Source organism: Miniopterus schreibersii (assembly GCF_964146895.1).
Source record: "Miniopterus schreibersii genome assembly, chromosome: 4".
In the NCBI taxonomy this organism is placed as follows: Eukaryota; Metazoa; Chordata; class Mammalia; order Chiroptera; family Miniopteridae; genus Miniopterus; species Miniopterus schreibersii.
In genome coordinates, this window is record NC_138105.1 from 88,672,957 (window position 1) to 88,685,228 (window position 12,272).

General features: G+C 47.7%; 1 protein-coding gene across 2 annotated transcripts in view; it reads left to right on the forward strand.

Moving 5' to 3' along the window:
* Positions 1-11,555, forward strand: part of ADRA1B (adrenoceptor alpha 1B) — an 86,391-nt gene extending 74,836 nt beyond the window's left edge. For both annotated transcript variants that reach the window (XM_081135816.1, XM_081135817.1), the window contains exon 4: positions 10,946-11,555. In XM_081135816.1, coding sequence (XP_080991942.1) covers positions 10,946-11,535 — 590 coding nt within the window. In that variant the 3' untranslated portion in view covers positions 11,536-11,555. The remainder of the gene's footprint in view (positions 1-10,945) is intronic.
* Positions 11,556-12,272: the final 717 nt, after the last annotated feature.

A 12,272-nucleotide genomic window follows, 5' to 3' on the forward strand; every position in this document is an offset into this window, starting at 1 on the left:
TGGTTTATTTCACAATCCCCTATATTGGAATTTAGGTTATTGCCCGTTTGGAGGGAACATCACTGTAGTTCCTTGTGTTTTTACCTTTGCTCCCTTTTAAGAGTACTTCTGTAGGGTAAATACCTAGATGTGGGAAACTTAAATCAAAAGCTGTGCGCATTTTCATTTTATTAGATAAAACCAATTTTCTACCCCTACCCAGAATGTATGAAAATGTCTGTTTTTCCACACCTTTGCCAAATTGAGCACAAGCAATTTTTTATTTATTTATTTATTTTGGTGCCATATTCCCCATCGCACCTTTATAGTTTGACTTCCCTCACTCCCAGGAACACATGAAGCTCTTTCACACATAGAAAACTTTGCACATTCTGATCTTCTGCCTGGAACAGCCTCCCCTGCAACCTCTCTGCCTGGCCAGTTTCTTCTCAACTCTTCAGTATCATACAGGCCGTTCTCTGGACAACTACGACCACCCCTACCCAACACACTTCACTTTAGTTATGATTTTCCCCCCATTAAGTTAATGAACATTTATACCACCTTCTAATTCCAATATCTGGGGATTCTCAATTTTAATTTTTTAGTATCTCAAGTCATTTTTTAAATATATTCCAAACTAATAGACCTGTAATATTGTGCCACTTTTTAATTGGCATTATTTATTTTCTAAAGGAATTTTAGTGTGTTTTTTATTCATTCATTGGCTGTCCATTGTACTTATTTGCTTATCCATATTATTTGCTTTGTTTTCTATTAAGTTGTTTTTCTCTTCTTGATTTGAAACAGAGCTTTATGTGTTAGAAATATTATTCCTTTTACTGTTGTTTGAACTACAAATATTTCTCTCAATTCTCCTTTTAACTTTGTTTTTGAAGTTTGAGACCTTACAGAAATATCTAGGCAAACTCACCAATACTTCTCTTTGCAGACCCTGAACTTCTGGCATGCTTAAAAAGGTCTTTCCTCTTTCAAAATTATAGAAATATTCACTTATACCTTCTAATATCGTAATAATTTTTATACTCAAAATCTTGGATTCATCTGGGCTTATTTTGCTGTAAGAAATAAAATAGAACTCCAGCTTTATTTTTTTCTAAATGGCTAGCCTGTTGTTCCAACGCTGTTTATAGAACAATCCCTTTTCCCCCCACAAACATCGAAATAGCATATAAAAGTCTCATGAATATGTGGTTCTCCTTATAAAGTGTATAATTTCATTGGTCTAGCTTCCTCTTCTTGCACTTCCTGCTCTAGCATTTTTTTAATTACTGTGATTTTATGATAGGTTTTAATATCTGTAGGGGTGGGTCAAGCCATCTTCTTAATACCATCCCCACCATTCCTCTTATTTATTTTAATTGACCTGGCTGTTTTTTCATGGTGATTCTTTCATATTCCGTATTTTCCCTTATGTTTAACTTTGGATCATTTAGGTTTGCCCTCCAAACAACAACAAAAACAAACCAAAAAAAAACCAAAGAAAACACCACCTCCTGTTAGTCTTTTAATGAGATTGTCTTCATTTTCCAAATTAATTTTGGAAGAAATGAAGTTATGTTGGATAGAGACTTCCTATACTAGGAAGCCATGTCTCTCCTTTATGCATATCTTTTAAGCTCCTTTATAACGTTTTACAGCTTCCTTCACGGAGGTCCCATCAATGCTCAATCTCTAAGAGTGTTCTATGGGGAAATTGCTATTTTCAGTGAAGCCAAAGCATGGAATATGCTCAGTGTGGCATCAAAATTGGACCCTTAAGTGCTGCAGACACCACTCCACCCCATCTGCTCTCTACTCGGCCTAAGCCAGGAGGTTGCCTCCCTTCTGGAAGGTGGAAGGGGTCAATCAATTAGGGGGTAATTGATGGCACTGACCATATGAAATTTAGGTCACAGGCCCCCATCTCTCAGGAGCTGTGACACTGCCTGCCTAAAAAGTCAAGCAGCACATCCCTTACAATAACCGTTCATGTTAACCCGTGTGCTATGGACTCTGTTTTAGTGGGAAACAAAGGAGAAGAGGCCTGGAGCAGTGAGGAAAGGTTTCAGGAAGGAGATGGGAACTGACTTGGCCACTGGCCTGTGCTACCATTTAAATAAATAAAGAAGAGGAAGACAAAGTACGAGTAGGGGTCATCCCACAGCCATTTGTTCAGCACCTACTATGAACACAGCACACGAAGGGGAGGTTATGTGCTCAGCAAATCTTTTTACGCATTCACTGTAAGCCCAATTCTGTGTTAGGTGCCGGAGAAACCAAGATGAGAAAGATCAACCCTGGCCTCAAGGAGCCTGTAAATAAGGGAAATAGACTCTTAAATAAACAAATCAAACAGCTGCTGTGAGAAACCTGTGGAGAGAATAGCAGAGACCCTTAATCTGGTGACCGTGCACCTCATGGGTGCCCATGAGTGGGATTGAGCAGGTCTGTGAGACCCTGAAATTATATGATGCTAAATTATTTGCATGATTGGAATTGTTAGGTTAAGAACCACTGGGGTAGAGTGATTCAAAATTCTTGGCCTCTAGATATATTGTCTATTGTGGAAACTGCCCAAGTTTGGGACCAGGTAGATTTGGGTTTGAACCCCAGCTCTACCAGTTAATAGCTGTGTGACATTGGGTGAGTTCTGTACATTCAGAGACTCAGTTCCCACATCTGTAAACTGAGAATTGAGACTTACAGAACCCACCCCTCCCTCCTGCCTACTGTAAGAGTAAAATTAGGCAAGGCGTGCGGGTCACCTGGATCTTGGCAGGTCTTCGTGGCCTGCTCCTCGCTTCCTCCTGCTTTCATAGTGCAGAGGAAGCCGTGCATCGTGGGCCGTGGTTATGGGAAGAAGGGATTTGAGCCAGGCCTGGAAAGGGTGGAGGGGAGGGGAAAGGAAAGGGCTTCTCACACCAGGGCACAGCGTGAATAAAGGGAAAGGAGCCAGAAAAGTCAACTCATGTTGCGAAGAATCAGGCCATTGCAGCCACGTTGAGCAGGTCTTAAATTCCAGCCTAAGTAGTTTAAACTTTACCCTTTAAACTTTAGGAGCTGCTGGAGTGTTTGGGGCAAGGGAGTCGATCCCATGGTGAGGTGGCTCTCAGCCCAGCCTTTGGTCACCCATGAATCCCAAGATACCCAGAATAACAATTTTAAAAGTAAAACAAAATGTGGGCTGAGGCCATGCTTCTCACCTTGGGATCTTGTTAAAAGGCAGACTCCAATTCACTGGATCGCAGAGATTCTGCATTTGTAATAAACACCCAGGTGGTATACACGCTGCTTCTGCAGGAACCTCCCTTTGAGAAGCCAGGGGCGAACATATTTCAGTTTTATTATTTTCTCACTATTATTATTCATGTAGCACATGTTGGCTGAGTGCCTATCATGTGTCAGGCACTGTGCGAGGTCCTGGGGAGAGAGCGATAAATCAGACATGAATTCTCCTTCCTAGAAGCTCACAGTCTAATCAGGGGGCATGAGGCATAGCCCTAAGCAACTGTAATTCAAGGTAGAAAGCGGTAAATGCCACATTTTAGGTTCGGATAAAGTGCTGTGGCAATTCAGCAAAGAGAGAGATTGTTCCCAGTTGAGGGAGAAATTACCTGGTGCTTAAGGAAATAAATAGAAGCTTGTTTTTCTTAATATTAAACAACGAGTAAGAAGCCAGACTTCAGAGCTGGATTTTAATCCTAGCTCTACCTCTTACTAGACATGTGACTTTGCTAATCTCTTAAACCACAATTTCCTCATCTGTGGAGTAAGACACAATAAAGCAGGGCTGCTGGAAGGATTGTGTGAGCGAATGTTGTAGACATAGTTCCTAGTTCATTGTAAATGGTGGCTCTGGTGATTATTATTTTCAGCATTTGCTTTAAAACTTGACTTGGATCTTTTGGCCCCAAAGATACTGTATTTGTTGGACAATTTTATGATCTCATTCCAGGGTTAAGTGGCCAATGAAAATGGAAAAACCTTGAAGGGAATTTCCAAATCCAAGGAAACCTCCCTGACAAAGCTGGTGCTGAAAGAACCAGCAACTATTTTAAATTTTTCACATTTTTATTGAGCCCGACTGGGGAAACATGCCTTGGCTGTAGGTATAGCCAAGTGCTCCTAAGCAGAGACACATTGGCCTTGGCTGGCCTGGCTCTGTTGGTTGAGGGTCATCCATGCACCAAAAGGTCACCAGTTTGATTCCTAGTCAGGGCATATGCCTGCGGGTTCGGTCCCCTGTCTGGGGGTGCGTGCAACTGATCAATGTTTCTCTCCCTTCTTCTCTCCCTAAAATTAATAAAAGCTTTTTGTTTACAAAAGAGCTCCACTCTATTTACAAGTTGATCAAAACAGTTTTGCCGCTCACTGGATTCCCTGAAGCCATCAGATTATCTGAAGCTGACTATGAAATAAATCAAACCAAATTTATGAGCCTAAAGTCCCAGAAGGTCAGAGTCCAGAGGGATGCTACGAACCACCCAACCCTGGGCAGACCAGATAAATGATGCATCAGGTCTTCGTGCCTCGCTACAGTCTCCAAGCCCTCCCATTGGTCATTCCTTCATCCAGGATTTAATAAAGGCCTTTGGATGTACGTATACATAAAGAATTAAAAGGTCCCCCTTTCTGCCCCACAGTAAGGGGGTCCACAGGCACAGCAGAAACTAACGGAAGATGCTGAGCTTAGCAACAAAAGATCTTATTTCAAACCCTCTCTTACCTGTGTAGAACCTTGGGCATTATGGCCCTCCATCTGTGCCTCTGTTGCTTTTCCTTTTCTAAAAAAAAAAATGATAATAGTTTATTGATTTTTAGAGAGAAAGAGGAAAGGGGAGGGAGAGAGAGAAAACATCGATGTGAGAGCGAAACATCGATCTGCTGCCTCCTGCACACCCGCTGCCTGGGATCCAGCCCACAACCGGGGCATGTGCCCTGACCAGGAATCAAGCCAGCAACCTTTCAGTGCACCAGACAGTGCCCAAACAACTGAGCCACACTGGCCAGGGCTGTTTTTTATATTTTAAACAATATTCATTGGATATTTCCCAATTACAAAAGTAATTCACGTTTATGGAGAAAATTTAGGAAAACACTGAAAAACACAGAGAAGGAAAATTCTCCCATAATTCCAGCACCTAAGGACAAAATCGTTGGTTTCCTTCCATACATATCCTTCCAGCCTTTGTACATGTCAGCATACATATTGTGCTTTCCCATGAGCCGTATGGGTAGAGATTAAGAGGCTGCCTTACTAACAAATTCTAACTCTGTCACTCACTAGCTCAGCGACCTTGAGAGCTTACCTTCCTTTTCTCCCAAAGTGAATAGTCTTGGCCTCCAGCAGACACATGCAAGTTGGGCACAGTCACCAAGGACTGCTGTAGACTTCTGTGTGGACTGGCGCCCCCTAGAGAGGGCACGGTCATGCCATGCTGCCTCGGGAACAGTGTCTGTTGAAGGAGTAACTGGAAAACGACGGTTAAGCATTTAGCCCAGTGGCTGGCACAGAGTACCCTTGTTAATCGGTGGCTTCCATTCCACAAACGTGCCCCGTAGTTTTGAAGAGTGAAGGTTCACAGAGACCTGTGTTCATGTTCAGATTTGTTGAATGGCACCTTTAGGATGACGCTGGGACCACATCCAGCCAAGAAATCTTCTCCCTGTGCCAATCTGCTTGGCCTTAGCTTTTGATCCTTGAACTCCACAGTCCCTCTAAATCGCCTTAAAGCAGGCAAGGCCCAGGTGCACCATCTGCTTGCGGCTTTATCCGTCCCCCTCAAACCCCACCCCCTCCTCATCCCATCCAGGTGTTCAGCTTCCAACCCCTCCAAGCCCTTTCAGAAGTGTTGTCTCATTTGATCTGCTTTAAAAGCCTCAGTAAGAGCCTACAGGAGGCATCAGAATGGCGCCATTGGGTCTCTGGCACTCGGTTTACCAGGGTTGTGCCTACACTGCTGCAGAATAGCTTGAAATGACAGCTAGACATGGCACCAGAGTCTGCGAATCACATACTCAGTCATCAGTCAGTCACTGAGCAAATATTTATTTAGCCCCCTACTATGTGCCAGGGGCTGGGTTATTCCAGGTTCACTTCTCTCTCAATCCTCTCGGCTCCTCAAAGAGGAATTCCTCTCAGTTTAGGGCCAGCAAGTCTTCAACACCCTTCAGCCCCAGCTAATCTCCCTTTTTGACAGAGAACAGACCTCAGACCCACCACTGTCTGGAGTGATCTTATTTTTGTCTACCCTGGCATTCTATGTATAGCAAATGATGCAGGTTTTAAAATACTGATAAAAGCTTCCTTAAATTTTTTATTTTAATTTAGATTCTAAAAGTGAGCTGACTTAAAGAAAGGCAGTAAAAACAGGTGGTCCAGGGGTAGAGTGACTGATGCTTAGGAAACCATAGACTTGAGATGAGTGAGGCTTAACCACAGGAGGGTTGCTGACTCCTTCAAGCCCGTGATGACAGCTCTGGATTCTCCCCCGGAAAAATGCGTGAACGTCACATATAATTTCAGCTGGTTCAGGAACCAGCTGGGGCCCATCCTTGGGCCTGGAGGAAAAGAGCAGTGAGCTGAGAGTCCCGACACGTGGTCAGCACAGATCTCATCCTCTTTGCCTCCTTCCTCGTCTTTGTAGCGCTAATGCTGGCGGTGCCGGCAGCGCTGGCAGCAGTAATAGTAGTTGTAAGTTAAGCAGTCAGAATAGCTGCACTTGAGTGCTCTCAACAGGCCAGGCACTAACCAAGCCTAAGCTCATCTCATCCATGCAGACAAGAACTGTCACCATCCCTATTTCCCAGGAAACTGAGCCTCACCAGCTCCGGTAGCTTCTCCAAGGCCACACAGCTGGGGAGCCAGATCTACTACCTGTGACATCTGAACAGGACCGTAGCCACTAACCCCCAATGCCCCAATAAGTGTTTGTGGAACCAAATGAAAGACAACTTGAACAGGTTCTGATGGTTATTCTGCCATTCACCAGCTGAGTGACCGTGAGCAAGTCACATATCCTTACTGAGCTTGTGCAAGTCATGATTCTGAGACACAGGGCAAGGAGTGTGGGACCATTTCATAAGCAAGAGAAGTGGAGCCAGGCTCAGGGACATGCAATGAGTTTGTGGCCATGTCACAGAGCCCAGCACAGCTGACTTCCAGCAGGGAGCAGGCTTCCAAGAACCCTCATATCCTGTTGATATTTACTCCTATCTCCTAGCAGCTTCATGGTCCCCCAAAGGTCTGTTTGGATGCCCAGGGGGAAAGATCCCTGCCACACATCGTCTTTCATGCCAAAGAGGCTCAGCACCTTCCTTAGTCAACTAGGCTTCTTGGCTCCCACCAGGGCAGGCCAGTGTGGCAAACAGGGCCCCTACTCCCAGGAGCTACTGTGCTGAAACATGCAAGGAATCCCAGGCACCAGGCTGTCCAGTCCCTGACCTACACTGCCCCTGTGTGGTGAGTCTAGAGAAGCTGGCACACCCCTGCAGGGATGGGCAGGGCTTCTACCTCAGACTTCACAGACTGAGGCCAGAGAGGATCCAGATCAAACCACTCACATGAAGGAGGGACACTGAGGCCCGGAGAGGGAAAGCAACTTACCCAAAATGATACATCAAGTTACCAAACGGAGGTCTCACACACAGGTTTCCTGGAGTGAGATTTCCACCGCAGTGATTTACAGAAATAATAATTGTTTGGTTAGTGTTAATGCAGAGGTGATTCGGTGGCAGGCACCTGGTATTCACGTACAGCCAATGGGAGGGTGAACTGCGGCCACCAGGGCAGAAGGTAGCCTCGCTGGTTGTCAGCGCTTGAATGGGGAACTGACCTGGTGATTCCTCAGGTACGAATTTATTCTACGGAAACACTCAAATGTGCCAAAAGCAAAATGCATGAGGCTTTCTATGATTGCAGTTTTTAACAGCCAAAAGCTGGAAATCCCCCATTTGACTATCCTTAGGAAAGGGTTAAGTAAACTGCTATCTATCCAGACAGGCGGATGTAATGCAGCCGCAGGGAGGGAGGTGGGGGGTGGTATCGCACCACTACGTCCTGACTTGGGAAAATGTCTTATATTCTTAGCAAAGAAAGCAACTTGGGGAAAGTATGTGTATGACTCCATTTAAAACCATCCTAAAAGGATACAAACAAAACTATTAAAGTTGGCCCCTTCTACTTGAACGGAGAAAGAATTTTCACTCTATTTTTTTTTTTTTTTGTAATGTGTAACTTTTTCTAAATTCAGCATGTATTGCTTTTTTATTTTAAGTAAGTGAGGTTTTCTTAATAGGCTTTGTTTTTAAGAGCAATTTCGGGTTCACACCCAAATTGATAGGAAGGTACTGAGATTTCCCATATGCCCCTGCCACCACGTGTACAGCAACCCCCCCCCCCCATTATCAACATCCCCACCAGAGTGGTTTATTTGTTACAGCTGATGAACCTACATGGGCACGTCGCTGTCACCCAAAGGCCACAGTTTATTTATTTATTTATTTTTAAGTATATCTTTATTGATTTCAGAGAGAGGAAAGGAGAGGGAGAGAGAGATAGAAACATCAATGATGAGAGAGTCACTGATCGAGCCCGCAACCCGGGCATGCGCCCTGACCGGGAATTGAACCCCCATCCCCTGGATCCTAGGTCAACGCTCAGCTGCTGAGCCACGCCCGGCCGGGCAAGGCCACAGTTTACATTGGGGTTCCCTCTTGCTGTTGTACATTTAATGGGTTTGGACAAATGTACAATGACATGTATCCACCTTGATAGCATCATATGGAGTAGTTGTGCAGCCCTAAAAATTCTCTGCCCTCTGCCTGTTCATTCCTTTATGTGTCACTTTTGTAATAAAAGTATAAAAATCTGCAGAGGAAAAGAAAGGAAATGAAGATGTGGTTCCTGCCCAGGAGGAATTTAATGTCTGGGTCATGAACAAGCCCTCAGCCAGCCCTGGGACGGCTACGACACTCAGGCGCAACAGGGAAATAGAATGAGATCTGGTTGTCCGTGTTCTGTGGGGCAGAGGGTAAAGAAGTCTGTCTGAGGTGGTAAGGTTAATAGCAGCAGAGTTCCTGGAGGAGGGTGATGACTGGCCAGGATATAAAGTATATTTGGAGCCCGGCCGGCGTGACTCCGTGCTTGAGCGTGGACCCATGAACCAGGAGACTGAGGTTCGATTCCCGGTCAGGGCACCTGCCCGGGTTGTGAGCTTGATCCCCAGTAGGGGGCGTGCAGGAGGCAGCCAATCGATGAGTCTCTCCCTCACTGATGTTTCTGTCTCTCTCTCTCTCTCTCCCTCTCCCTCCCTCTCTCTGAAGTCAATAAAGACATATTTTATAACACACACACACATATTTGTATTCTGACAGAATTTAGTTAAAGATCCCGGTTATATTACAAACATGCTGTGTGACCTGGAGCAAACCACTTAACCTCTCCAAATCTCAGTTGCCTTGCATTTAAAATGGAAATTGTTTTTAACGTAATATTACCATAAAATGTTTTTGGACCTCACAGAGGGATGAGTTAATCATGTTTCTCGATTCATACCACCTCATCATCACAGAATTCCTCATTCTCATTTCCCTCTGCCTCCCCATTTAGGCATTCATTTTGTGTTTAACATGGTGTGGGGTTTTTTTACTTGAAAGTATTTTTGCACAATGTGTGTTGTTGTTTCGGGTGTTACTTAAATAGTATTATGTTATAAATCTCATTGTTTCCTACTTTTTTCACAAAGAATGATGTATTTAAGGCCTTTCCCTGTTGTGATATGAATTTGTCAGCGGGGGCCTGTAAGTGCTACATAGTATCTCCATGCTGTGCATCCACCCACTCTACCATTCCATAATTCCCAGCGAGGGACACCCAGGTTTCCTCCAGCTCCTGGTCACCACACACAACACTGCCCTGAGCATGATCGAACATGTCCCTCATGGACAGATATAAAAATTATTTGAGATCTATGCCCTGGAGCAGAATTGCTAGGTTAGGAGGTGTTGTATACTTAATTGGACCACATGGTGTTCGAGTCTTCTCCGGGTCTTCACAGCCTCTGCCCCTACCAGCCATGCAAGAAGCTCCCCAGGTCCCCACAGTCCTGCCCACACTTGGCACTGCCCAGCTTCCTAACTTTTGCCAGCCTAACAGATATAAATCACATCTGTTTGTGGTTTTCATTTTAATCTATTTAACTGTCTAATATTTTGAGCATCTTTACCTGTGCTCATTAGCCCTCAGGTTTCCTATTTTGTAAATTTCCTCTTCATTTTCTTTGTCCGTGTTCCTACTGGGAATGCTGTCTTTTTCTTGATGATTTGCAGGGGTCCTTATATATTCTAACCACCAACCCCTTGACTATCTTAGAGGTTGTAAATATCTTCTCCCACCCTTTTGAGGTGTTGGGTCGTTTTTTCTTCATCCCCAGATCAAAGAGATCATCTTTTTTATTGTCTCCTTTTCCCTTTAAAGTTTTACCTTTGGAATTTAGGTCTGTAATATATCTCATATTTGCCATGGAGATAAAGGAGCGTCCACTTCGTGTTTTGTGCCGGATAAAATGATGTAGGTGAAAGGCCAGCACAGTGCCTGGGACCCGAAGGGGGGGGGGGGGTGCGCAATGGGGGCGATCGGCAGTAGCGCCGAGGAGGAACTGGAGGCGCCGCCCGAGGACACCGAGCGGTGCGGGCGCTGAGGGGCTCCGCTGGGACAGGAGCGCTTCCGCGGGCCCCGGGCACGCTGCCGGGGCCGGCGCGAAGGTGACTGTGGGCTCCCTTCACTCCGAGACCGAAAGCAGCGCGGTCCAGGCGAGGAGGTGGCCCCGGGCCGGGCCTGGCAGCGTCCCGCGGGCGGGCGGCGCTCGGGGGAGCCCGCGGCGGAGAGGGCGCCTCTACTCACCAACTGCTGTCTGTCTGTCTGTCTTTCTGCCCGCGCCCACCCTCCCTCCCTCCCCTGCAGGCTCCCTGTTCTCCGGCCTGAAGCCCCCCGACACCGTGTTCAAGGTGGTGTTCTGGCTGGGCTACTTCAACAGCTGCCTCAACCCCATCATCTACCCGTGCTCCAGCAAGGAGTTCAAGCGCGCCTTCCTGCGCATCCTCGGCTGCGAGTGCCGCGCGCGCCGCCGCCGCCGCCTGGGCAGCTGCGCGCACACCTACCGGCCGTGGGCGCGCGGCGGCTCGCTGGAGCGCTCGCAGTCGCGCAAGGACTCGCTGGACGACTGCGGCAGCTGCCTGAGCGGCAGCCAGCGGACCCTGCCCTCGGCCTCGCCCAGCCCCGGCTGCCTGGGCCGCGGCGCGCCGCCGCCCGTCGAGCTGTGCGCCTTCCAGGAGTGGAAGGCGCCCGGCGCCCTCCTGAGCCTGCCCGAGCCCGCGGGCCGCTACGGCCGCCGCGACTCGGGCCCGCTCTTCACCTTCAAGCTCCTGGCCGAGCCCGAGAGCCCCGGGACCGACGGGGGCTCCAGCAACGGGGGCTCCGAGGCCGCGGCCGACGTGGCCAACGGGCTGCCCGGCTTCAAAACCAACATGCCCCTGGCGCCCGGGCCGTTGTAGGGCCCCGCGCACAGCTTCCTTTCCCGGGGAGGAAACCCTGGTGGGGGAGGGGGCGGAGCGGGAGGGCTGTGGGCGCCTGGAAGACCCGGGCCAGGGGAACGGGAGGGGGGTGGGAGGGGCGGGGAGAGGGGCAGCTGCTTTTCTGGCAGGGGCATGGGTGCCAGGTACAGCGCGGAGAGCTGGGCCGAGCATGCTGAGATCCTGGAGAACCCGACGCCGGCCGGGATTCCGTCTCTCTCTCTCTGTGTGTATATATATAAACGAGTCCCTCTGTACATGTATTTAACCGTGGGTACACGTGCGTGTGTCTGTGCGGTGTACGTGTGGTCTGCATGTGTGCGTGTGTGGGCCAGAGCTGGTGCGCGCCCAGGAGGCAGCCGGCGCCTGTCTGTCTCGTGACTTCATACCTCTCAAGCCCCTCTTTGTACTACACTGAACGCTGGCACTTTGGCGGGGTTGGAAACAAAGTCGGACATTAAAAGTCATTTCTCCTGTGCGTCTGTGAGTAGTTTGTAATCGGGGTGGGGTAGCTGGTGTCTCCTTCCCCTTCCCTCCTCTTGCCCTTCAGGTTTGTCCCAGTCCCTCCCTCCTCCGTCCTGATAGTTGTGGTGGCCCCTCCCCTGCCCCAGGGTCCATTTCTGCCTTTGCCGTTACTGCCCCCCAGAGCTAAACACATCTGACCCTGTGGCTGCAAGTGACTCCTGGGACTTGTCCCCTAAATCCTGCTTGCCTGCTTT